The sequence below is a fragment of the Phyllostomus hastatus genome, unplaced genomic scaffold, assembly GCF_019186645.2.
Source record: "Phyllostomus hastatus isolate PE091 unplaced genomic scaffold, TTU_PhHast_1.1 phas_scaffold_182, whole genome shotgun sequence".
In the NCBI taxonomy this organism is placed as follows: Eukaryota; Metazoa; Chordata; class Mammalia; order Chiroptera; family Phyllostomidae; genus Phyllostomus; species Phyllostomus hastatus.
Window position 1 is genome coordinate 30,372,256 of NW_025334013.1, and position 21,095 is coordinate 30,393,350.

The 21,095-nt window shown below is 54.3% G+C and overlaps 3 protein-coding genes and 1 non-coding gene across 8 annotated transcripts; 2 read left to right on the forward strand and 2 right to left on the reverse strand.

Moving 5' to 3' along the window:
* Window positions 1–2,302: 2,302 nt before the first annotated feature.
* Window positions 2,303–7,240, forward strand: PLK3 (polo like kinase 3). The gene is made up of 15 exons (XM_045859709.1): window positions 2,303–2,634; window positions 2,780–2,887; window positions 2,982–3,098; window positions 3,237–3,366; window positions 3,462–3,549; window positions 4,339–4,434; window positions 4,523–4,721; window positions 4,835–4,961; window positions 5,162–5,253; window positions 5,505–5,598; window positions 5,734–5,817; window positions 5,909–6,071; window positions 6,221–6,350; window positions 6,496–6,609; window positions 6,720–7,240. The coding sequence occupies exons 1-15, from the start codon at window positions 2,425–2,427 to the stop codon at window positions 6,909–6,911; spliced, it is 1,944 nt and encodes a 647-aa protein (XP_045715665.1). The 5' UTR covers window positions 2,303–2,424; the 3' UTR covers window positions 6,912–7,240.
* On the reverse strand, window positions 7,240–11,006 carry DYNLT4 (dynein light chain Tctex-type 4). Its single transcript, XM_045859715.1, has 3 exons — window positions 10,835–11,006; window positions 8,036–8,107; window positions 7,240–7,931 (listed from the first exon to the last, which is right to left on the reverse strand). The coding sequence occupies exon 3, from the start codon at window positions 7,918–7,920 to the stop codon at window positions 7,261–7,263; it is 660 nt and encodes a 219-aa protein (XP_045715671.1). The 5' UTR covers window positions 7,921–7,931; window positions 8,036–8,107; window positions 10,835–11,006; the 3' UTR covers window positions 7,240–7,260.
* BTBD19 (BTB domain containing 19) lies at window positions 9,769–15,076 on the forward strand. Of its 5 annotated transcripts, none has more exons than XM_045859710.1 (8): window positions 9,769–10,180; window positions 11,305–11,617; window positions 11,701–11,754; window positions 12,981–13,040; window positions 13,136–13,204; window positions 13,282–13,413; window positions 13,542–13,675; window positions 13,805–15,076. In XM_045859710.1, the coding sequence occupies exons 1-8, from the start codon at window positions 10,095–10,097 to the stop codon at window positions 13,977–13,979; spliced, it is 1,023 nt and encodes a 340-aa protein (XP_045715666.1). In that variant the 5' UTR covers window positions 9,769–10,094; the 3' UTR covers window positions 13,980–15,076. The 5 variants fall into 5 exon arrangements, with proteins under 5 accessions (XP_045715666.1, XP_045715667.1, XP_045715669.1 ...); XM_045859711.1 differs by having other exon boundaries at window positions 13,542–13,667; XM_045859713.1 differs by having other exon boundaries at window positions 11,404–11,617.
* Window positions 15,077–18,422: 3,346 nt separating this feature from the next.
* Window positions 18,423–18,539, reverse strand: LOC123832392. The gene has a single exon (XR_006788046.1). It is a non-coding gene; the product is annotated as a U5 spliceosomal RNA (small nuclear RNA).
* Between the last annotated feature and the right edge of the window lie 2,556 nt (window positions 18,540–21,095).

A 21,095-nucleotide genomic window follows, 5' to 3' on the forward strand; every position in this document is an offset into this window, starting at 1 on the left:
ATCCCATCTGAAAAGCTACGAAGAGTAGAGGTAGTTTGGTCTCCTCTACAAAGTCCTAATGCACCCTGGAATTGTGACTGTTTCTGCAGACAGGCCCTTTAAAGATGGATGTCACCAAGTTCAGCTGAGGCCTTTCCTCAGGCCCTGACCTGATCCGACCAGTGTCTTTATCACAAGAAGAGCTTACGTCACAGAGAAAAAGATCAGGTGCAGTCAGAGGGAGAAGCCTGCATCTTTACTCTCAGAAGAAATGAACCTTGTCAATACCTTGATCTTAGACTTTTAGACTCTGAAACTGAGAAAATAAATTTCTGTTGCTTTAAGCCATCTAGTCTGTGGTATTTTGCTGTGGCAACCGTAGAAAACTAATACAAATAATTTTGCTTTATTTTTCAAAATAAAATTGCAATATCAAATATGCCTTTTCAAACTATACACGCCTCAGCCCCATTTCCCCTGTGGGCGTGTCCCAGCTGGTCCCAGCACTACCATCTCCCATGTGGAACATTGTGGACCTGTAGGACAAAGACCAAATTCCTGAGTCTGGCACTGAAGGCCTTCCTGCCTACCCGCATCTCCCACTCCCCCTCATCTGAGCTACTAGTACTGCTCCATATCTTGGGCATTTGGGTTCTCCCTTCAGTGGCTGCAAAGGGCAGGCTTAGAGCAGTAGGCCCTTGTGGGCTGATGGAGGGTTGAGTGGGATGGCTATGTGGAGGGAGGAAGAAATGGAGATAAGGCCAAAGCAGGGAGACCACCGAGGTGTGGTAGCTGTAACCCCAACCAGACAGACTGTGACCCAGAGTGGGGTGTGGGGGGAAGATGTAGTGAAGTAGATTTCAGAGATATTTGGGAGATAAAATTGATAGGAATTGGGTACTCAACACATGTGTGTTGACTTTCCTGACTATTCTTTCTCAAGTAGGCTCTTCAGTTACTCTTCTGTTTGCTCCCTTCATAACACTTTTCACAGCCTACAATTACCTTACTTATATATTTGTCTGTTGTATATTTCCATCAAGAAGATTGTAAATTAAAGGAGGGCTGTAACTTTGGCCAGTCTTTTAAAAAAGATTTTATTTTATTTATTTTTAGAGACTGAGGAAGGGAGGGAGGAAGAGAGGGAGAGAAACATCCATGTGGGAGAGAAACATCATCTGTTGCCTCTGGCGCGCCCCCTACTGGGGACCTGGCCCGTAACTCAGGCTTGTGCCCTGGCCGGGAATCGGGCAGGTGCTCAGTCCGCTGGACCAGGGCTTGACCAGTCTTATTCACATTGTGCTAGGCAATTAGCAAGTGCTCTTAATAAATCTTTGAGAACTGAATGACTTAGTAATTGATTGCATCATAGAATGAGGGCGGAAAGGTGAGCGGGACAAGGCCAGGAGGAGGCGTGTGACCCTCGGGCTTAGGACAAACACTCCAAGGAGTTAAGACCGCACCTCTCTCTGTCTCTGGCCCGGGGAAGGGTGGACATGGACCAGGGTTCTAGAAATCCAGATGGTCCCCGGACCGCTTGCTCAGCTGTCCATTGCTAGGTCTGAGAACATTCAATTCCTACTCTTCACCTTCTAGTCTGGCTGCTGATTCAGGACAGTGGGTGTTTTCAGGGAAAGGGTACAGGGGACCTCGCCGGAACCCTCGATCTGCCCTTCGAGTGTGAAAGTGGGTAGCGAAAGATGTGGCCCGGCTCATGGTAAAAAACTTGAATGTCAGGCCCTGTTTGACCCCAAAACTCAGCATGGCGGCCCCGGCCCCGCTCCGTTCCTCCCGCCCCCCTGCGCAAGCCCGGTTCGACTCGGGAGTGCGCAATTTCTCCCAGGTCCTAAAGAGGGCAGTATCGGGCTGGGCCTGGAGGCTCTGGCCAGGAACCCAAGCACTTAAAAGGGGAGTGTTGGTGACGCGCCCGGGTGAAAGTCAGTGGCGCCCTTGCCTCACCCCTCCCGGCTGGAACGCTGGTCCACTTAGTTGCTGGGGAAACTCCCCAGATGCCCAGAACCCACTCGGACTTCGGCATAAACCCCAAAGGATTGGAAAAGAAGTGGTCCCCCAGTGACCAGGGCGGGTGGATGGGGACGGAGCAACAGAGGGCCCCTATAGCAGGTGGAATCGGAATGGTGACTAGCAGTATGGCTGCGTGCTTAAGGCGTGAGCAGAAGGCTGGGCCTCGAGGTGGGTTGGGTGGGAGGAGGAGTTTCCTGATGACGTAAGGCATGGGGAGGGGTGTGGCTTCTCGGTGACTCGCCGCCAGGAAGAGGGCGGGCTCTCATGACGAGACTCCGGGGAGGGGGCAGGCGTTCATTGATAAAAACTCCGGCTCCCTCAGGCGCGAGTCCAGCGTAGCAAATCCAGGCAGCGCCACGCACCGCCCCGGCCGGGCGGAACCGAGAACGAGCCCGGCCCGCGCTGCGACGCACAGTCCGCATGGAGCCCGCGGCTGGCGTCCTGTCTCCGCGCCCCTTCCAGCGTGCGGCCTCTCCGCCGGCGCCCCCAGCCGGGCCCGGGCCGCCTCCTAGTGCCATGCCCGGACTTGAACTGGAGACGCTGGCGGGGCCGCCGGCACCAGACCCCGGGCGCCTTATCACGGACCCAGGCAGCGGCCGCACCTACTTCAAAGGCCGCCTGTTGGGCAAGGTGAGCGGGGGTAGTGTTAGCGAGGGTGAAGCGGGGCCGTTGCCGTCCTCTTTGCCCGCGCCGGGCGCGATGGGGGCGCTTGGGACCTCTGCGGGCCAGATCCGGCCTCTCTTGGAGCACCATGCCTGATGCCCCCTCCTCATAGGGGGGTTTTGCCCGTTGCTACGAAGCCACTGACACAGAGACCGGCAACGCCTACGCCGTCAAAGTCATCTCGCAGAGCCGCATCACCAAGCCGCATCAGCGCGAGAAGGTGGGCCTGGGCCCAGGCCCAGTAGACAAGGGGTGGCTTGGGGACTGTGGCGTGGGAGCCCTTGAAGGATGACAACCTCAAACCCCTATTGCAGATCCTAAATGAGATTGAGCTGCACCGCGGCCTGCAGCACCGCCACATCGTGCGTTTTTCGCACCACTTTGAGGATGCTGACAACATATACATTTTCTTGGAGCTCTGCAGCCGGAAGGTGAGGGGTGGTAATGCGAAGTGAGGGTAAAGGGGCCTTAAGATCCAAAGGGGGAGATCCTGCCTCTCCTTCATCCAGCCCAGGTGGTGGGAGGGCCTGGGAGGGTAAACGAGGGACTGAGACAGTGGCTCTCTGTAGTCTCTGGCCCACATCTGGAAGGCCCGGCACACCCTGTTGGAGCCAGAGGTGCGCTACTACCTGCGACAGATCCTTTCAGGACTCAAATACTTGCACCAGCGAGGCATCTTGCACCGAGATCTCAAGCTGGGTGAGACTTCTGGGCCCGCATGTTGGGGTGGGGGTGGGGGTGGGGGTGGGGATAAAGAGAGGAAGGAGTCTGACGCACCTCTCTGCCCCGTCCAGGAAATTTCTTTATCACTGAGAACATGGAACTGAAGATGGGGGATTTTGGGCTGGCCGCCCGGTTGGAGCCCCCAGAGCGTAGGAAGAAGTGAGTGTTTAAGGTGGGGGTGGGGTGGGGGTTGGCCACAGTCTGTGTGAGATACACATGACGTGCGCGGCAGACAGTATGTGGGAAGCGCGATGACTGCTGTGTGTGATAGATGGGCAGGGAATGATGGGCTGTCTGTGTATGGAGGTGGATGTGGCAGCCCGGGTCACGGGGACTGGTGGAGAGGCTGAGGTTCCTGAGGGTGTCTGAGCCCTCAAGACAGGTGGGGGTCTAAGGGTTCTTGGAGGCATATGACCAATCTTGTGTGTGGATGGGGGAAGGTGACATAAGCACTGTGTGTATGAGACAGACCGAGCATGTGGGAATGGCAGGTCATAACACCCTGTGTGTGTGTAAGAAGACCCTGCATGGCTGTGAGTGACACAGACAGCATGTGTGGCAGACGAGTGTTTATGGGGGAGCGACAGCTGCTGTTGAAGTGTGTATGTGGCACAGACCATAGGAGGCGGCGGCCTGGGTGGGTGTCTGGCAGACGGGAGTAGAGGAAGGGATCAGTGGTGGACCCTCACTGCCCGTGGAGGAGGAGACTGGGTTGGGGGCCAGGGCCTCTCCCTATCCTACAGAGCAGCTGAGCAGCTGGGCCAGGCGGGTGGGTGGGGACTCAGCTGCCATCCCCAGCGTCCATTGTCCCAGGACAAGCAGGAGTTCTCTGGCCCTTGGTGACAGGCAGCTGCTTTGTCTGGACTCACAGTGGGGGCAGGGACAGGGCTGGGGGGGGCTAGCTGGGCTGGGTCTGAGCCTTCCCTTCTCCTCCCTACCTCTTTCTAGGACCATCTGTGGCACCCCTAACTATGTGGCTCCAGAAGTGCTGCAGAGGCAGGGCCACGGCCCAGAGGCAGATGTGTGGTCCCTGGGCTGTGTCATGTGAGTCCCCAGTCATCTGCACACAGATGGGTGCGTGGGTGGGGCATACCTTCCACGTTATCCCTGAGCCCTTATCTCTGCCCCGCAGGTACACGCTGCTGTGTGGGAGCCCCCCCTTTGAGACAGTCGACCTGAAGGAGACATACCGCTGCATCAAACAGGTTCACTACACGCTCCCTGCCAGCCTCTCGCTTCCTGCCCGGCAGCTCCTGGCAGCCATCCTTCGAGCCTCGCCCCAGGACCGCCCCTCAATTGACCAGATCCTGCGCCATGACTTCTTTACTAAGGTCTGTGGCTTACCACACACCTGAGTCCCGTTTGCACATCCCTGGGTGACTGAATGGGGGCAGGTGGGGGGCCCCTGGGGCCTCTCTTCTGCTCACATGGCTCTACTCCTCAGGGCTACACCCCCGACCGGCTCCCTGTCAACAGCTGCGTGACAGTCCCAGACCTGACACCCCATAACCCAGCCAGGATTCTGTTTGTCAAAGTTACCAAGAGCCTCTTTGGCAGGAAGAAGAACAAAAGTGAGTTTGGGATGCCGGTGGTTTTGAGGGTACAGAGTGGCAGTGGGGGGCTTGTTCCATACACATACCTTGTGGAGGTGTGAGTGTGAGTGCCTGTGAGCCCCTGGGGAGAACGTGTGTTACACAGGCACTTACGTGTGCCAATCTGCATCATCCGTGTGGGAAGCAGGATTCTGAGGGTTATGTCTGCCCCGATCCAGATAAAAACCAACCCGAGGAGCGGGATGAGGTTTCCTGTTTGGTGAGTGGCCTCACCCGGACGTCCATCGGCCCTCAGGATGCCAGGCCTGAGGTGAGGTGCTCACATAAGCGGTGTTCCCCTGACTCACCCCCATCCCAGCAGCTGTGGGAAGCTCGGGATAAAAGAGCCTGGCGAAGCATCTAGCCCTGTGGCAGCCTAATTGGCTGTGTCTCATTAGCCAGGCAGGGGTGACCTGGGGTGACCTGGGGTGCCCTGGGTGCCTGGGCAGGGCTGGGCCATGGGCTCTCAAGGGTTTGGATTTCGGGGCCTGTCTCACTCTCCTGCCCTACCCAACCATCCAGGCTCCAGCAGCTTCCGGTCCAGCCCCCCTCAGCCTGGCAGAGACAGCACCTGAAGACAGCTCACCCCGTGGGACACTGGCGAGTAGCGGAGATGGTGAGCAGCCAGGAATATGAGAGGTGCTAGAGGTTGCTGGGGCTCAGACCAGGGACCAGAGGGAAGGAGAGGCAGAAGGACATGGCCTGTTCCTAGGGGACTAATGCCTAGTTCTGAGTAGCCTGTTCCCTTTAGGGTTTGAAGAAGGTCTGACTGTGGCCACCGTGGTGGAGTCAGCCCTGTGTGCCCTGAGAAACTGCCTGGCCTTCATGCCTCCAGGTAAGGCTGGGGTCTGGTATGAGTGAATAGTGGTGGGAATTCTTGGCTGGAGACCAGGGACAGGTCCTTACTCTCGCCTCTCCTATGGCAGCGGAACAGAACCCAGCTCCCCTGGCGCAGCCAGAGCCTCTGGTGTGGGTCAGCAAGTGGGTTGACTACTCAAACAAGTTCGGCTTTGGGTACCAGCTGTCTAGCCGCCGCGTGGCTGTGCTCTTCAACAACGGCACACACATGGCCCTGTCGGCCAATAGAAAGTAAGTGCTGTTATGGGGTGCCTTGCCTCCAGGCCATTGTACCTAATGGGGGTGCATCTTGGTGTGCTCTCCTGGCTCGGGACCGGGGGTCTCCCAGGGGAGGGGCCTCAGTGCAGGGCTCGCTCTGACCGCTGCCTGCTCTCCTCCAGGACTGTGCATTACAACCCCACCAGCACAAAGCACTTCTCCTTCTCTGTGGGTGCCGTGCCTCGGGCCCTGAAGCCTCAGTTGGGTGTTTTGCGGTATTTCGCTTCCTACATGGAGCAGCGCCTCATGAAGGTGTGTGCATCAAGGACTAGCACACCCTAGTCCCTTCCGGTTCCCCTTGGTGGAGGGGCGCGAACCTGAAGGCTGAACCTCTAAGGGAAATGTCAATGTGAGGGGCCTGACCCGTGTCAGACAAGTGACTTGTCCCTGCTCCCAGGGTGGAGACCTGCCCAGTGTGGAAGAAGTGGAGGTACCTGTCCCCCCACTTTTACTGCAGTGGGTCAAGACTGACCAGGCCCTACTCATGCTGTTCAGTGATGGCACTGTCCAGGTAAGAGCTCCTCTTGGAGTTGGGGGATGGAGGTCCGGGAGGCCCAGCACGGGGGGAGGAAACTGGACCTGGGGCCTATGCCCTCATCAGTGGCACCTTCCTGTGCACAGGTGAACTTCTATGGAGACCACACCAAGCTAATCCTCAGTGGCTGGGAGCCCCTCCTTGTGACTTTTGTTGCCCGCAATCGGAGCGCTTGTACTTACCTCGCATCCCACCTTCGGCAGCTGGGCTGTTCCCTAGACCTGCGGCAGCGACTCCGCTATGCTCTGCACCTGCTCCGGGACCGCTGCTCAGCCTAGGCCCAAGCCTGCAGAGCAGGCTGTGACCCAAGCTCTCAGGCCTGAGGTCTGTGCCTGGAAGGCTCTGGCCGTGCCTCTGTGGCCCTCCCTGTCCCTTTGGTGCCAGACTGGGGGCTCTGGGTCTAATACCCCAGGGAATCAGGGACCAGCTTTACTGGGGTTGGAGGCTGCCTGTCACAGCTGCCTCCTACCCCTTCTCCAAGAAAAGCCTGAGCCTTAGTCCCCAGCTAGGGGGCGTTATTTATGGACCACTTTTATTTATTGACAGACATTTATTTATTGGGATATGCACCCTAGGGAGGGCCTCCTCCTGGGATAATAAACCGTTTTTGCAGAACTTGATGCTTCCTCACTCATAGTAGAGCCCATGGACCGTGGCCACTGCAAAGAGTGAGGCGTTGGTGAAGGTGGCAGAGGCCAGGCCATCATGTGCTGCGTCCCAGAGCGAGCGGCTGACCACGTGCACACCCTGGCCGGTGCGCTGCCCCAGCACGACGCTGCACACCAGCTTGTAGCGCGGCGGGCTGAGCTCTCTCAGGCGGTTGTGCACCAGTTCGCACAGCTCACGAGCCAGCAGCCCGGCCTTGGTGTCAGAGTAGCATGTGTCTCGCAGTCCCACGGCCAGCGCCTCCTCCAGGGCACGTTGTGCTTGCGTGGCCTCCCAGCGCTCCCCGGGCGCTGGCTCAGTGCGATATGAGGGCGCCATCCTCCGGGGAAGTGCCAGGGGCAACCCCAAGAAGCTGACCCGTGAGCCTAAAGGAGGCACTGAGCCCAAGGATGGTCGCCGACCCCCAAGACCCATGCCTGGTCCAGCCAGCGAGTTGCGGCGGGAAAAGGAGGCGGCCAGACCGAGCATGGAGCCACGGCGGGAGGCTGGGCCCAGGCCTGCTGGTCGGGCCTCATCAATGCTGGGCAGGTGGCCTGGAGCCCGCACCAGTGACAGTTTCAACCCGAGGTCTTTGGCTGTCTCCTCCTCCTGGCGTCCCGGGGGCACAGGCCTGCCAGTCATCGACCTGCTGGCTGAAGACCCACACTGGGATTGGGTGGCTTTCACTTGTCATCTTTGAGTACCACCCAGTTGCTTACTCAGTAACAAGGGTGTTCACCCTCTAACTCCTTCTTACCTGTGTTTTTGAGATGGGTAAATCAAACAGTCCGGGGCTGAGTGGAGTCCCAGGTGCTTAGAGGGTTAAGGGCTGTTCGGGACACAAGCAAGAAGAGATGCTGCTTAGACTATCATCTTGGGCTAGTCCCTGTGCCCTGAGCTCCACTTTACCCTGGGTGCTGTAGAGGTTAGCTAATTAAGCTCCTTTTCTCCCTTCTGCCTGACTGCCAACAGAAGGGTAGACTGCCTTGTGCTTCAGCTTAAACAGTGGTGCTGCCAACCCCTAACCAGAAGGAGGGACAGACAGACCCAACTCCAACCCCACAGGTCCTTCTTGCCCTGTGGGTACTGAATGTGGACGCCTCACACCCCTACCTGTGCCTACATTGGTGGAAACCAACTTCTCTCCACAGCTGGCTGAGGCTGGAGGCAGATGACTCAGGAAGCTCCTTCCACCCTGTGCACTTGGCCTCTGGCCCTACCTCCAGAGTCAGTTCTGGGATGGCCGCCTTCTTCTCCCGAAACTCCCGCAGGCACCCTGAGTCACCTGCAGCCGTCGGCCTCCGGCTCTCGCAGCCTGGCTGGCCTGACCAGCAGGCGGGAGAATAAGGGCCCCTCGCCTGTGTTGTGGGGTTGCCAGGCAAGCACGCCTACCTCCCTAGGCCCCTCCCTGTGTCCTGGCTCTGGCTTAACCTGGGAGTGTTACTTCTGGGAGCACGTGCTGAGTGCGGGGTGCCTGAGTCATCAGGGGAAAGGGGACAACGGAGGTTTAGAGCCCAGGAACAGTGTCTACCATGACAAAGACACCTGAGGGAGCAGACATAGAACAGGCTCTGATCAGAAAGGTGTCCCCACTCCAGGGTTTTTAAGCCACTGTCCATTTCTCCCCATGAGAAGAATGGCTCTTCACTCTTCGCTTGAGCGTAAGTGCGAGGCCTGAGAGATGGGGAGACTTGAGGCCATGGGGGTGGCTGCTCAGGAATCAGGATCTGGGCCCACAGGAAGGAGCACATGGGGGCTCTCCAAGACTCCATCGGCTCTCCTTCAGTCTAAACAAGAACAAACATTTCCGCTCCCGGAGCCGAGCTAGGGTGGAGCTTGGCTGACTTCCTGAACTCAAGGCTGCCTTAGCACGGGGAGGGGGGTGGGGGGGCTGCGCTCTGCTCCACCAGGCTTCCAGGCTCCTGACTCCTGTGACCCAAGTACTCTGGGGCTTGTCCGCAACTTGTCACCTCTTGTGTCGCATCTCAGGGATGCCAGTGGCCATGACTCCTTTGTCAGAGGGTGACATCTCCTCACCTGAACCCTCTCTGGGAGAGACAGGACTGTCCCCTCCCAAATAAGCCCTGTCTGGGCCCTGAAAACTGTCCAGGGCTTTCCCTGGGTAATGGCCTCCTGCCTGTCTTGTGAAGTTGTCACGGGTTGCTGGGTGAGCACTCCTTTCCTGTCCCCTCCCTTGTGGAGGGGGTTTTCCCAGACCCAGCAAACCTGATCCTAACCCTGTGAGCATATGGGTGGAGGGACAGGAGGAGCAGGGAGTTTGAACTCTGAGCCCAGGAGAGGCAAGGGCCAGGTTGCTAAAACCCTCCGACTCTGCTTAGGCCCCTTCTGAGGTCTGAAGTTTTCTCTAGGCCTGTGGGAGTTGGGCGTGGCCTCCTCAGGCCAGGCTCCAGTTTCCTTGGAAACCCACAGGCTTCCCACCCTAGCAGTGCCTGGGCAGGCTCCCAGCTGGGGCCTCATTTGCAGCTAGCCTCTCCTCCCCGTCTAGTCAGCTCCACCTCAGCCTCTCTCGGTCCCCTCCTTGAGGCCCCATCCCCAAGCCCAGCCCCTGGTCTCCTCCACCAGCCTCTAATGCCTTCTTCAGGAACCTGGGAGTCTCCTGCCCCATCCCTAAACAGCTTCACTACAAACAGGCCTCCCAAGCTCCTGCCCCTCCCTCTCAGGCCTTTCCAGTCTCCTTGCCAACTGTGAGGCCTGGACTGGCCTCCAGTTCCTTCCCACCTGCCTCCTGCCACGTACCAACGACCACAGGCATACTAGGCTACTCCACCCACCTACTCCCCTGCCCCACCCCATCCATGGAGACCCAAGGACTGGTTGTGCATGGGGAGGCTGAGCCCTTTTCCACAGCACTCCGAAGCCTCGTCAACAACCGCCTATACAGGTGAGGGGGTTGGCGCTGACTATGGGTTTTCGATAGCTGGCCCCAGGAATGAGGAAGCCCTGGGTACAGAAGAGGAAGCCCTGGGTACAGAAGTTGACCTTGCTGAACTCAGAGTCCGTGACATCCTGAGAGCCAGGGGTTGAGGGCAGTGGGGGCTGCAGTCCAGTGACGGTGTGACCTCAGGCAAAGGCTTTCCGTTTTTTGGATCTTGGGCTCCTGGCAGAGAAGAGCCCTCCACCCCCTGGATCCTGAGAGATGGGATGTAACTTGAGTCCCGCCCTGGGGAGCCAGAGGAGCAGATGACCCTGCTCTGGGAACTGGGGATTCACAAGAGGAACAACGCTTAAGGGACTTAACCAACCTCAGACAGGGTGGAGGTGGTTCAAGGGTGCGCCTAGGGCTCACCGTCTGCCTAGGATGCAAGTGGTGTCTGATACCGGGGGTAGAGTATGGGAACAGAACTGGCAGGGAGAACTAGAGTGCAGCTTTCCGTCCTCGTGGCTCAGAGCTGGGCTCCTCTGCCAGGGCTGGCGACTCCCATAACCCTGCTGCTTTGGGGATGGCAGTCTGGTCTGAGTAGCGGGAACCCCAGGCCTTGGGTCGGGGACTAGGAGGCTCCAGAAAGTCAAGCTTCGTCTCCTGCCTCCTACTCACTGTGTTATCAGAAGCCTAGAGGCTAGGGCCGGAAGTGATCATGAAGATGGAAAATGTGGTCTGGCCTCTTGACGGTGCATTACTGCCACGTCTGTTTGCAGCCGATGCACTCTGTACCCCCATCCTCCCACCCCCTCCTGCCTGGAGGGACTGAAAAAGCTGAGTTTGCAGTCTGTGGAGGAGGAGCCAAGAAGAACTTCCCTCCCCCAGGACTCAGGCTGGGGAGGAGAGGGGCATGTGGGATGAATCTTGCATCAGCCCTGGTGTGCCCTCAGTGATCAAGCACAGCCACTTCCTCCGAGACTTAAGGGTTTGGGATTACCACCCAGTTTCATGGGGGAGAGACCCGAGATTCAAAGGCAGAAAGTCACTTGCCCTCGGTACGATAGAATGGAGCTGGGACTAGAACCTAGGCTTGTGTGTCCCCGACCTTCGGCTCGAAGGACTAAGCCCTGTCTCTCATATGACAGACAAGGAAACAAGGGCCCAGAATGGGTGAATGCAAAGCGCGGAGTTGCACCCTGGACTCCGGCCTCTTCTCCCTGGCTCTCTGCCCTTCTCTCCCACAGTGATGTTCGCTTTGTGGTCGGTCGAGAACGGCAGGAGGTGTTTGCCCACCGGTGCTTGTTGGCCTGTAGATGCAATTTTTTCCAGCGACTTCTGGGCCCAGAGCCAGGTCCTGGGGTGCCCAGCCCTGTGGTGCTAAGCACCGTACCAGCTGAGGCCTTCCTGGCAGTGCTGGAGTTCTTGTACACCAACAGTGTCAAGCTGCACCGCCATTCCGTAAGCCCGTTGGGCAGGGATGTGAGAGGGAGGGGTGGGCTGAGGGGTGGGCAAAACTCCCACTCCAACCACCTATTTTGCAGGTGCTGGAGGTGCTGACAGCGGCTGTGGAGTACGGGCTGGAGGAACTGAGAGAGGTGGGTTTGCGTGGTAGGCCCCTGCCTCAGTTCCTCCATTTCCCTTGCCTCTTATGGGCTCAGTTCATACCCTGCCTCACACCTATTCTGTCCTGGAGAAGAACATGTACCAATACAAGGAGAAGTACAGATATCTCTCTCTGTAAATAGGCATTTGTGTGTGCCTGTGTGCAAAAGGACATGTGCAGGCCTTGTGTGTGCTGTGAGGGCATAAGATATGTTCATGGCTGGGGCTGTAGACACCAAGATACCATTGATCCTCATTCTTCACAGAGAGATAGACACAGGAAAATGCTCCTGTGCGGGGGGCTGGGCTACACGGCGTCTTCAGTCTCCAGATTGACCTCCTTGAACCCAGTGGCGTAAGATGTGTGATAGATGAGGGTAAGTGGTGCTGAGACTCTACAGAGGGTCTCTCTCTCTCTCTAGTCTCACCACCAGGGAGAGAGGAGAGCAAGACTTCCTGGAGAAGGAAACATTTGTGTTGGATCAGGTAGAATGGGTAGGAGTTTGTTCAGAGGGGAAGTGGAAAGATGGCATTCTAGTCACAGAGGGACAAAAGGAGCTGGTGAGACCTTTAGTGTGGCTGGACTAAGACTGTGAGAGGAGGCAAGGGAGCGATGAGACTGGCGAGGGTGCCAGGGGCTGGTTCATGCAGGACTTTTGAAATTTGGACTTCTTCTACCCACAGGGTAGTGGAGATTCATTGGAAGTTTCCAGTAAGGGAGTGAGGGTTTGGACACTAAGGGGAAAGGGGACTGGGAGAGATGGGAAAGACCCGCCAGTCCTATAGGAATGGCGGTGGCAGCGGAAGCCCAGCGAAGCGCTTCATGGCTTTGCAGGAAGTGGAACGGGCATGACCCAGTGCGCTTCTGGGTGTGAGGGTGAGAGGATGCTGTCATGGATGAAACTCAAATTTCTAGTTGTGTTTTTGAGTGTCTTTAAGTCAGGAGAGGGGACAAGCAGAGGAAGCTAAGTGTCCCGAGTGAGAGGGAAAGTTTTGCATGGCTCTTATTTAGTCTGATTAGTGGTGAGTGTGCTAGAAGGTAGGCTGCCGGGCTTGGCTTGCCAAGACTGAGGGTCTGGTGGCTGCCTGTCTCCCCTGACCTGGGGCTGCTAGAAGCCTAGGTGGCTGACTGCTCCAAGCCTGCTCACTGCTTCTAGGGTGGAGTTGGGTCTGAGAATAAGGATACCTCAGCACAGCTCAGAATCGCTTCTGTTCCCAGATATGCCTGGAGTTTGTGGTTAAGGTGCTGGATGTGGAGCTGGTTTGCGAGGCCCTGCAGGTGGGTGTTGCTGGACGTGGCAGGTAGTCCCCAGTGCCTAGGGCTGGGCAGCATGGCCTCTCCTGTCCAACTTGATCTCCCTCATTTTGCTCCAGGTGGCTGTAACCTTTGGCCTGGGACCATTGCAGGAGCGTTGCATAGCCTTCATAGAGGCTCACAGCCAGGTACAGCTCCTCATTTTTGTACTCACAATCCCGCACACCTCATTCTGCTCCTCCCTGACCCATTCTTGGGCCCACAGGAGGCGCTTCGGACTCGCGGCTTCCTGGAGCTGTCAGCGTCCGCGTTGCTGCCCCTACTGCGCAGTGACAAGCTTTGTATGGACGAGGCTGATCTCATCCTGGCGGCCCGGAGTTGGGCGCGCGTGGGCGCGGTGAGCGGGACGAAGGGGAACTCGGGCTGAGGGTGCTGAAGGATCCGGCTGCAGGAAGCCGGCGAGTGGGCGGCGGGCAGCAGGCCAGGTGCCCCTGCTTGCCCAAGTCTCAGGGCTGGTGTTCACAGGCGGTGCTGGAGAGGCCCGTGGCCGAAGTAGCGGCCCCGATTGTGCGGGAGTTGAGACTGGCCCTGCTGGCACCGGCGGAGCTGAGCGCCCTGGAGGAGCAAAACCGGCGGGAGCCGCTCATCCCGGTGCGGACGTGAGGATCCAGGCTCAGATCTACTCAGCAGCATGGGGGAAAGGCGCGCGGGGGAGGGCGCCCCACAGTTGTGGGATGAGGCGGGTGGGGGCACTGGGGGACTCTATGGTGACCGGCTTTCCCCTGCAGGTGGAGCAGATCGTGGAAGCGTGGAAATGCCACGCTATGCGGAGAAGGGATGCGGCCCGAGGTGCCTCGTGCCGCCGCCGGAGGGGCACCCTGCCCCGGGAGCACCATCGCTTTCTGGACCTGCCCTTTAAGTGACCAAAGGCCAGGTCTTGCGAGGAAGTCTGGGCCTGTCTAAAACTACATCTCCCGACGTGCTCTGTCTTCGGAGCGGGCTTCCGTTCCCAGCATGCTGGGCGAGCGAGGCGCGGGAACGCCAGGCGCAGCGCTGTGTGGGTGGGGCCGAGGAGGAGGGGAGGGCGTGGCCTTGGCTTGGGCCTAACCTCCCGGCCTCGCTGAAAACCGAAGTAGTTTTCACTCGCACTCAACACTCGGTAGCGGGGCACTCTCGCCCGCCCCGTGTATTCTTATAACCATCTCATAGCTTTTCAGCTCAGCCCCTTCTATAATTTCACAGCTGCTCCGGAGATCGCGTTCTAAATGCCCCACGGAACCTCAGACTCGGTTCCAAATTGAGCTTCCTCTTCGTTCCCCAGTTCTGACCCCATGGTGTTGCTCATTTCCGTGGGTGCCCAAGCCAAGAAACCTAGATTTCATCCTGGCCTTATTCCTCGTCGCATCTGCTTCCCGTGTCCTCTACCGTCTAAGAAGGCTAGCCGAATATGCCAAGCCAAAACAAGCCGTTTTTGGTCTAAGGGTTATTTTAAGATGATTAGTTTGAGAAACAGGAGAAGCTCTGAAAATAGAGTACAAGTTACCCTTTTGTAAGGGAAATTTATATTTATAAAGGAAATCTCCGTTTGTAAGGCCGCCTCCCTCCCTCTTTGTGCCAGGAGAAGGATGAGGAACTCAGAATCATCTGTGGAGAGAAGCACCACTGAAATCTGCCTGACGAGCGTTACCCTTGTCTGCTGTGCTTTCTCTGGTTGGTGGCCCCGCACTTCTCTTGCTTTTGTCTTTAGCTGAGGATGGTATTTAAGCGGACATTTTAGGCCACTTTAGGGAGTTCTTAATTTTTTCCTGGGTATCTCCCATGTATACATGAAGTATACATGTTAATAAACTTCTGTTTTTCTCATTTGTTTTTTTATTTTATCATTTTTTTATTTTATTATTATTATTTTTTATTACAGGGATCTCAGCCAAGAGAAGAGCTTGGGGTAGAGGAACAATTATGTTTTCCTTCTTTACAAGATTTTTACAGCTGGTTCACCTCTTCCAGCCCCAGTTCTGTCAGTACTGTCCGTGGCAGGAATTACTACAAGGTTCTCATTATTCTCCCCCGCTTCATTCCAGCGCCCACCGCTCACCCCCCAACCATTTCCTACACTGTGGCTAGACTTAGCTGATAATACCAGTCTTCCTCCCTTTACTAAGTCTCCTAACGTCCCCATGGCCCTAATGACAAAATATAATCTATTTCACTTTCAGGGTGCTCAAAGTTTACTAGTGGCTGCAAATAGTAGCTTTTTTTCCCGTGAATTCATTGGTCCTGAAGGCACTAGTGCTCTGGGTCTGGATTTACTCTTCTGGTGACTGGAGACTCCCGTGCTACAGCTCCCAGTCATTGCACACCTTGTCCTCCTGAGGATCCGAGTCTCCCGGGAGAAAGGTCCCTGGAGGGGGTCCTTATTAGTTTTTGCTCAGTGACTGTCACTTAAAGTGCTCTGTAAGTGTTCATTTATGACTTTTTTTCTTATTTAAATGCTATTTTATTTCCTAAGGAGTTCAAAGGGCACAGAAACAGGGACAGGGCTTGCTCAAGGGAAAGATAAGCCTTTTACTAAAGAAGTCAATAGGCCTGGGGCATGAGCACCCACCGTGACTGGCCAGTTAGGGTTTTATGATCAGGTCACCCTGTGAGGTTAGTTTCAGTTAGATTTGTTATGCTGCCCCCTTTTTGCCCCCAATCCCTTTTGCTAAAAGTAAAGGTAGTGTTGGAGAGGAAAAAAGTTTCCTTTGCCCTTTTTAGGGTTCCTGGGTGGATCTGAAATTAAACAGACAAGGACATTAAGGGGAGAAAAAGCATATATATTTACTAAAGTTTTACACGGCATGGGAACTGAAGACTGGAAGAAAAGGTTAAACGTGAGTATTTTTATGCTAGGTTTGGTGAAGAGTGGACAGTTGCAGAGAACTATGACGGGTCAAAGAGTATGAGGTGAGTGTAACTGGTTAGGGTTCTTTTTGGAGTCCTTTTGTCTTTGGAGATCAGGACGACACCTTCTCTCCGGGTATGGGAAAGACTCCTCTCACCTGAGGATTTCATGCCCTATTGTTAGGGAGAAGGGAGTGGGGTGGGGTGGGGGTGTTCTCAAACAGTGAGTGGGGTCCTGCTGCCCGCAGACGCCCTCTAAGTGAAATTCTAGAGGCATCGTTTTGGTGATAAAGGAAAGGAGTCTTTATTCAAAAGCTTCACAATTTTGGATAACAGCTTTCCACATATGTTACTCATTTAAGCCTATGGATTAACACTAAACTCTTTAACTTTTTTTATGTTAAAAATTTTTTTTTAATATTTTCTTTTTTTTCCCTTTAAACATTAATGTGTGGGAGATACATCAATAGTTTGCCTCTTGCACACCCCCAACTGAGGACCTGGCCCAAAACCCAGGCATGTTCTCTGACTGGGAATTGAACTGGTAATCCTTTGGCTCATAAGCTGGCACTCAATCCACTGAGCCATACCAGCCAGGGCTGTTTTATTTCTTTTTAAAGATTTTATTTATTTGTGGTGTCAGGATGGCTGAGTGGTCTAAGGTGCTAGACTCAAGATTTTATTTATTTTTAGACAGAGGGGAAAGGAGGGAGAGAAACATCAGTGTGTGGTTGCCTCTCACATGCCCCCACTGGGGACCTGGCACACAACCCAGGCATGTGCCCTGACTGGGAATTGAACTGGCGACTGTTTGGTTCACAGGCCGGCACTCAATCCACTGAGCCACACCAGCCAGGGTTAAACTCTTCAACTGTTTCGTTACAACTTTAATCACATAAGCCTGTCAATTAAGGCTAAACTCTTTAACACCTAAATTCTATCATTTCCCCCTGTAAGTTTTAATTATCTTATTTCCAGAGGGTTAGTTTAAGAACTAAAACAACATAAGCTACAAAAGCTATACAATTTTGGAAGAATGGCAGGCTTCTGCCTCAGAGCTTGTCCCTTCTAGAACACCCAAGGGAGAATAACCCTGCCTCTGCCAGGCCAGCTCCTTCCTAGGCTGTGCCCCGAGTTTCTTTTCCTCTAAAATACCACCCAATGGGAAACACAGGCAGTGGCAGCAGGATCACCCAGGCATACTGGAGAGAGAGAGCCAGAGGGCCATGGGGCCAGGGAGCCAGGAAGCCAGGAAACCAGCAAACCAGCCTCTGCCCTGCTTTTTTCCATGCACCCTGGAAACATTCAGCTTCTCAGCCAATCCTGTCCTACCTAGACTGTTTACCATTGCCTCAGCAAACTCCTCCTAAGGTCCCTCCCTGTTCCTCTCCAGTGATCTGATTATATCTCTCTGTCTCACAGATAGGGTGGGGTGGGGTGGGGTGGTAGGGTGGGGTGGGGTGTAGTGGGGAGGTCAAAGTGATTTTCCTGTTTTCTCAAATTCCTTCAGTTTAAAATATTCAATATGCCAAAGTGCCAATCTTTAAAAAAAAAAAAAAGGTTTCATTTACTTTTAGAGGGGAAGGTAGGGAGAAAGAGAGGGAGAGAAACATCAATCTGTAAGAGATACATCGACGGGTTGCCACTTATAATCCCCCAACTAGAGACCTGGTCTGCAACCCAGGCATGTGCCCTGACTGGGAATTGAACTGGTGACTTTTCAGTTCACTGGCCAGTGCTCAGTCCACTAAACTACACCAGCCAAGGCCAGATTTGCATTTAAAAATGAATATGACTGTGCTCTGGCTGGTGTGGTTCAGTGGGTTGAGTGTCAGCTTGCGAACCCAACAGATCCATGTTTTTTTTTCTTCTCACATCAATGTTTCTCTCCCTCTCTCTGAAACAAATAAATGAATCTTGAAAAATAAAAAACAAATATAAAAATATGTAAATAAGTGAAAATGTTAAAAAAATAGTTTGGCAGAGGACTGGGAAGGACAGAGGGGGAAGGTCAGTCGGGTGGGGAGAACAGTTGAAAGAGAACAGTGTCAGGAGCCTATTGCGTGAACCCGCCAACAGAGCTCTTGGACTGCGGGGGTAAGAGTGGAGGAGGTAAAATGTATGAAGCAAAAAATGTGGGAGTTAGAGGGACTGGCAGATTTCTGCATGACTCAGAGGTCACCAGCTCTGAGACCTCAAAGTGTTTACAGCGTCCTGAAATAGTGTATAGATCAACAGCGTCAAACTCACTAAACTCACTTTCAGCCCCGGGGCCACATCAGCCTACCAGTTGCCTTGTATTTAGCAATCATGCAAGAGGCCAGTACAGAATACTGGGTAAAACAAAGTGCCATGAAGAATAAAAGGATGTGGAAAGCCAGGTTCAGCTTAGAGATCTTAAATTTGTCCTCTATGGTATAAGTGGGTTGAGCAAGTAATTCTTAGGATCTCTGCTATCTATCAGTGGCTGTAAAAATAACTTATTTAAGAAAACTAACATCTGTTTTTTAACTTCTACAAACTAGCCTCGTAAAACACAAGGCCTCAAAAAACTACTTCAAAACTCAGAATTGTTCCTCTCCACGGAAATCTTTAGTAAAAGGCGAAAGATTTATACGATCTGAAGAGAAACCAGAGTATGCCTTTCCGTTTGGGCTCGGAACCTGCCAGAGCGAGCCAACCCCAGCACACTTACGGCTGTTAGTGCCTGCGAGGTGCGCGCTCCCGGCCTCCTGTTTGAATGGACCACACGCTTCCAATAGCCAGTGTGCCCTGCAACAGTGGACAGATTCCCGTGGGGCTGGAACCCAAGCGCCGTGAACTGTTTCCGTGGTGCACCACGGGTATGCAAATCGCAGGCGGCTCCGGGCCGGTCTGTGACACCAGCTGCCCCCGCCGGGTGGCGCCGTGGGGACCCTGGGGCTACAGATCTCCCTCTCTTCTCTGCCGGTCCACCCGGGAACCCGTGCCCGGTTTGCCTGGAGAGGAAGGGCTTTTCTGTCATTGTTGGGGGCCGGGTACCTTGGGAGGGTGGGGTTAAGTCCCAATCTTTGAGGTTTGGTGCTGTTCTTCCATAACCGCAGGCGCTCCACAGTTCCAGGGACAGAAGTAGAGAGTGTCCAGCACCGCCAATCAGGGACCGAGGGATCACGTAGGCGGCATATCACCCCGCCCCCAAGGGGGTGGCATCAACTTTATTTATTTATTTATTTTAATAAAAAATTTTATTTATTTACCTCTAGAGAGAGGGGAAGGGAGGGAGAAAAACATCAGCGTGTGAGTGGTACATCAGTTAGTTGCCTCTCACACATCCCAAACACCCCAGCCTGGAACCTGGCCCACAACCCAGGCTCGTTCCCTGACTGGGAATTGAACTGGCAACCTTTCAATTCATAGGGCACCACTCAGTCCACTGAGCCACACCAGCCAGGACAGCATTCAGTTTATCTTGAAGGATAGTTCAGTCTAGGGGAGATGAAACAGTTTTCTAGCAGAGAGAATAGCAGAAGAGAAACTATGAGAGGTAAACAGTGAAAGTAATTCTTGTGCACAATGTGGCTTGTCAGGCAGGGCTCTGACACAGAGAGAGATGGGGTGAGAGCAGAGAACAAGTGGAGCTGGGCCTCGGCTTGGATTTTATCTTGTTAGTGATGGGCCGGGGTGAGAAGGTGTGGAAGTCAGCAGGCTGAGTTGCACAAGGTGCCACACAGGGTACGCTGCCTCACAGGCAGTGGGACTTGTTGTCCCAGAGACTGGTTGTGGTCAGTGCCCCAGAACTGACCATTCCTGGGGCGGTCGAGCTCCAACTGGCTGGAATCCCTTCAGCTGCTGCCATACCAGGACACACCCTTCATCCCATGTTTCAGGGTTTTCTCCCTAAGCATGCAATCAGAGCAAAAAACTTTCAACAAAGTTAACATCTACACAAACTACAAAAATAGAGAGCACTGCCCTGGTCAGTGTGGCTTAGCTGGTTAGAGTGTCTTCCCATGCACTGAAGGTCGCAGGTTTGATTCCTGGTCAGGGCACACGCCTAGGGTTCCACCACAGTCGGTGCATGTTGGTTGCTGTGCATTCTGGAGGCAACCAGTTGATTGGCATTTCTCTCTCTCTCTCTGAAACCAATAAATGTGTCCTCAGGTAAGGATTAAGGTTTGTTTTTTTTTTTTAAGATTTTATTTATTTATTTATTTTAGGGAGGGAAGGGAGGGAGAAAGAGAGAGAGAAACATCAATGTGCAGTTGCTGGGGACTGTGGCCTGCAACCCATGCGTGTGCTCTGACTGGGAATCGAACCTGCAACACTTTGGTTCGCAGCCCGAGCTCAATCCACTGAGCTACGCCAGCCAGGAGGATTAAGTTTTTTAAAATCTTTAGAAAAATAATTTTTTTGTGCCCTGGCTGGTGTGACTCAGTGGATGGAGCACCAACCCATGAATTGAAAGGTTGAGGTTCTAGTCCCAGTCAGGGTACATGCCTGGGTTTCAGGCTAGGCATGTAAGAGGCAACCTATCAATGTTTCTCTTCCTCCCTTCCCTGCTCTCTCTCTCTCTAAAAAAGACATTTTTTAAAATATAGAGAGCACTTCTGAGATGCCAGGTCATTTCTTACACAAAGGATTTCATCCCCTGCTGGTGTGGCTCTGTGGATAGAATGCTGACCTGCGAAGCGAAAGGTCAACAGTTCGATTCTCAGTCAAGGCCCATGCCTGGGTTGTGGGCCGGGTCCCCAGTTGGCAATGTGCGAGAGGCAACCCGATCAATGTGTCTCACACATTGATGTTTCTCTCCCTCTCTTTCTCTCTCCCTTCCTCTTTCTGTAAAAATTAACAAAATGAAAAAGGATTTCATTTAAAACCCTGAAAGAAAAAGATATATGACAGTCTCTGATCTTTCCATTTCACAGAGAATGACTTTCCAGGGCCGCTCAGTGGGTCAGTGGTGCCGTGGGCCGACAGCCTTTGCACGGTGCCAGCCTGATGGGCTCTGCTAGTGGCCCAAACACTACTGGACCCAAATCCAGCAGCTTCTGTCCCTTGGTCGTGTTGAACACACCCTGTACTTGAGGTTCCAATCCAACTGCATACTCACTTCTCTTAAAGTCTTTTTAGGAATTTTAGTGTTGATTCAGCTGCATTAGGCTTATTTAGTTATTTTTTCACTTTTGGTCGGAACATGATGATCTGGCCTTGCGTGTG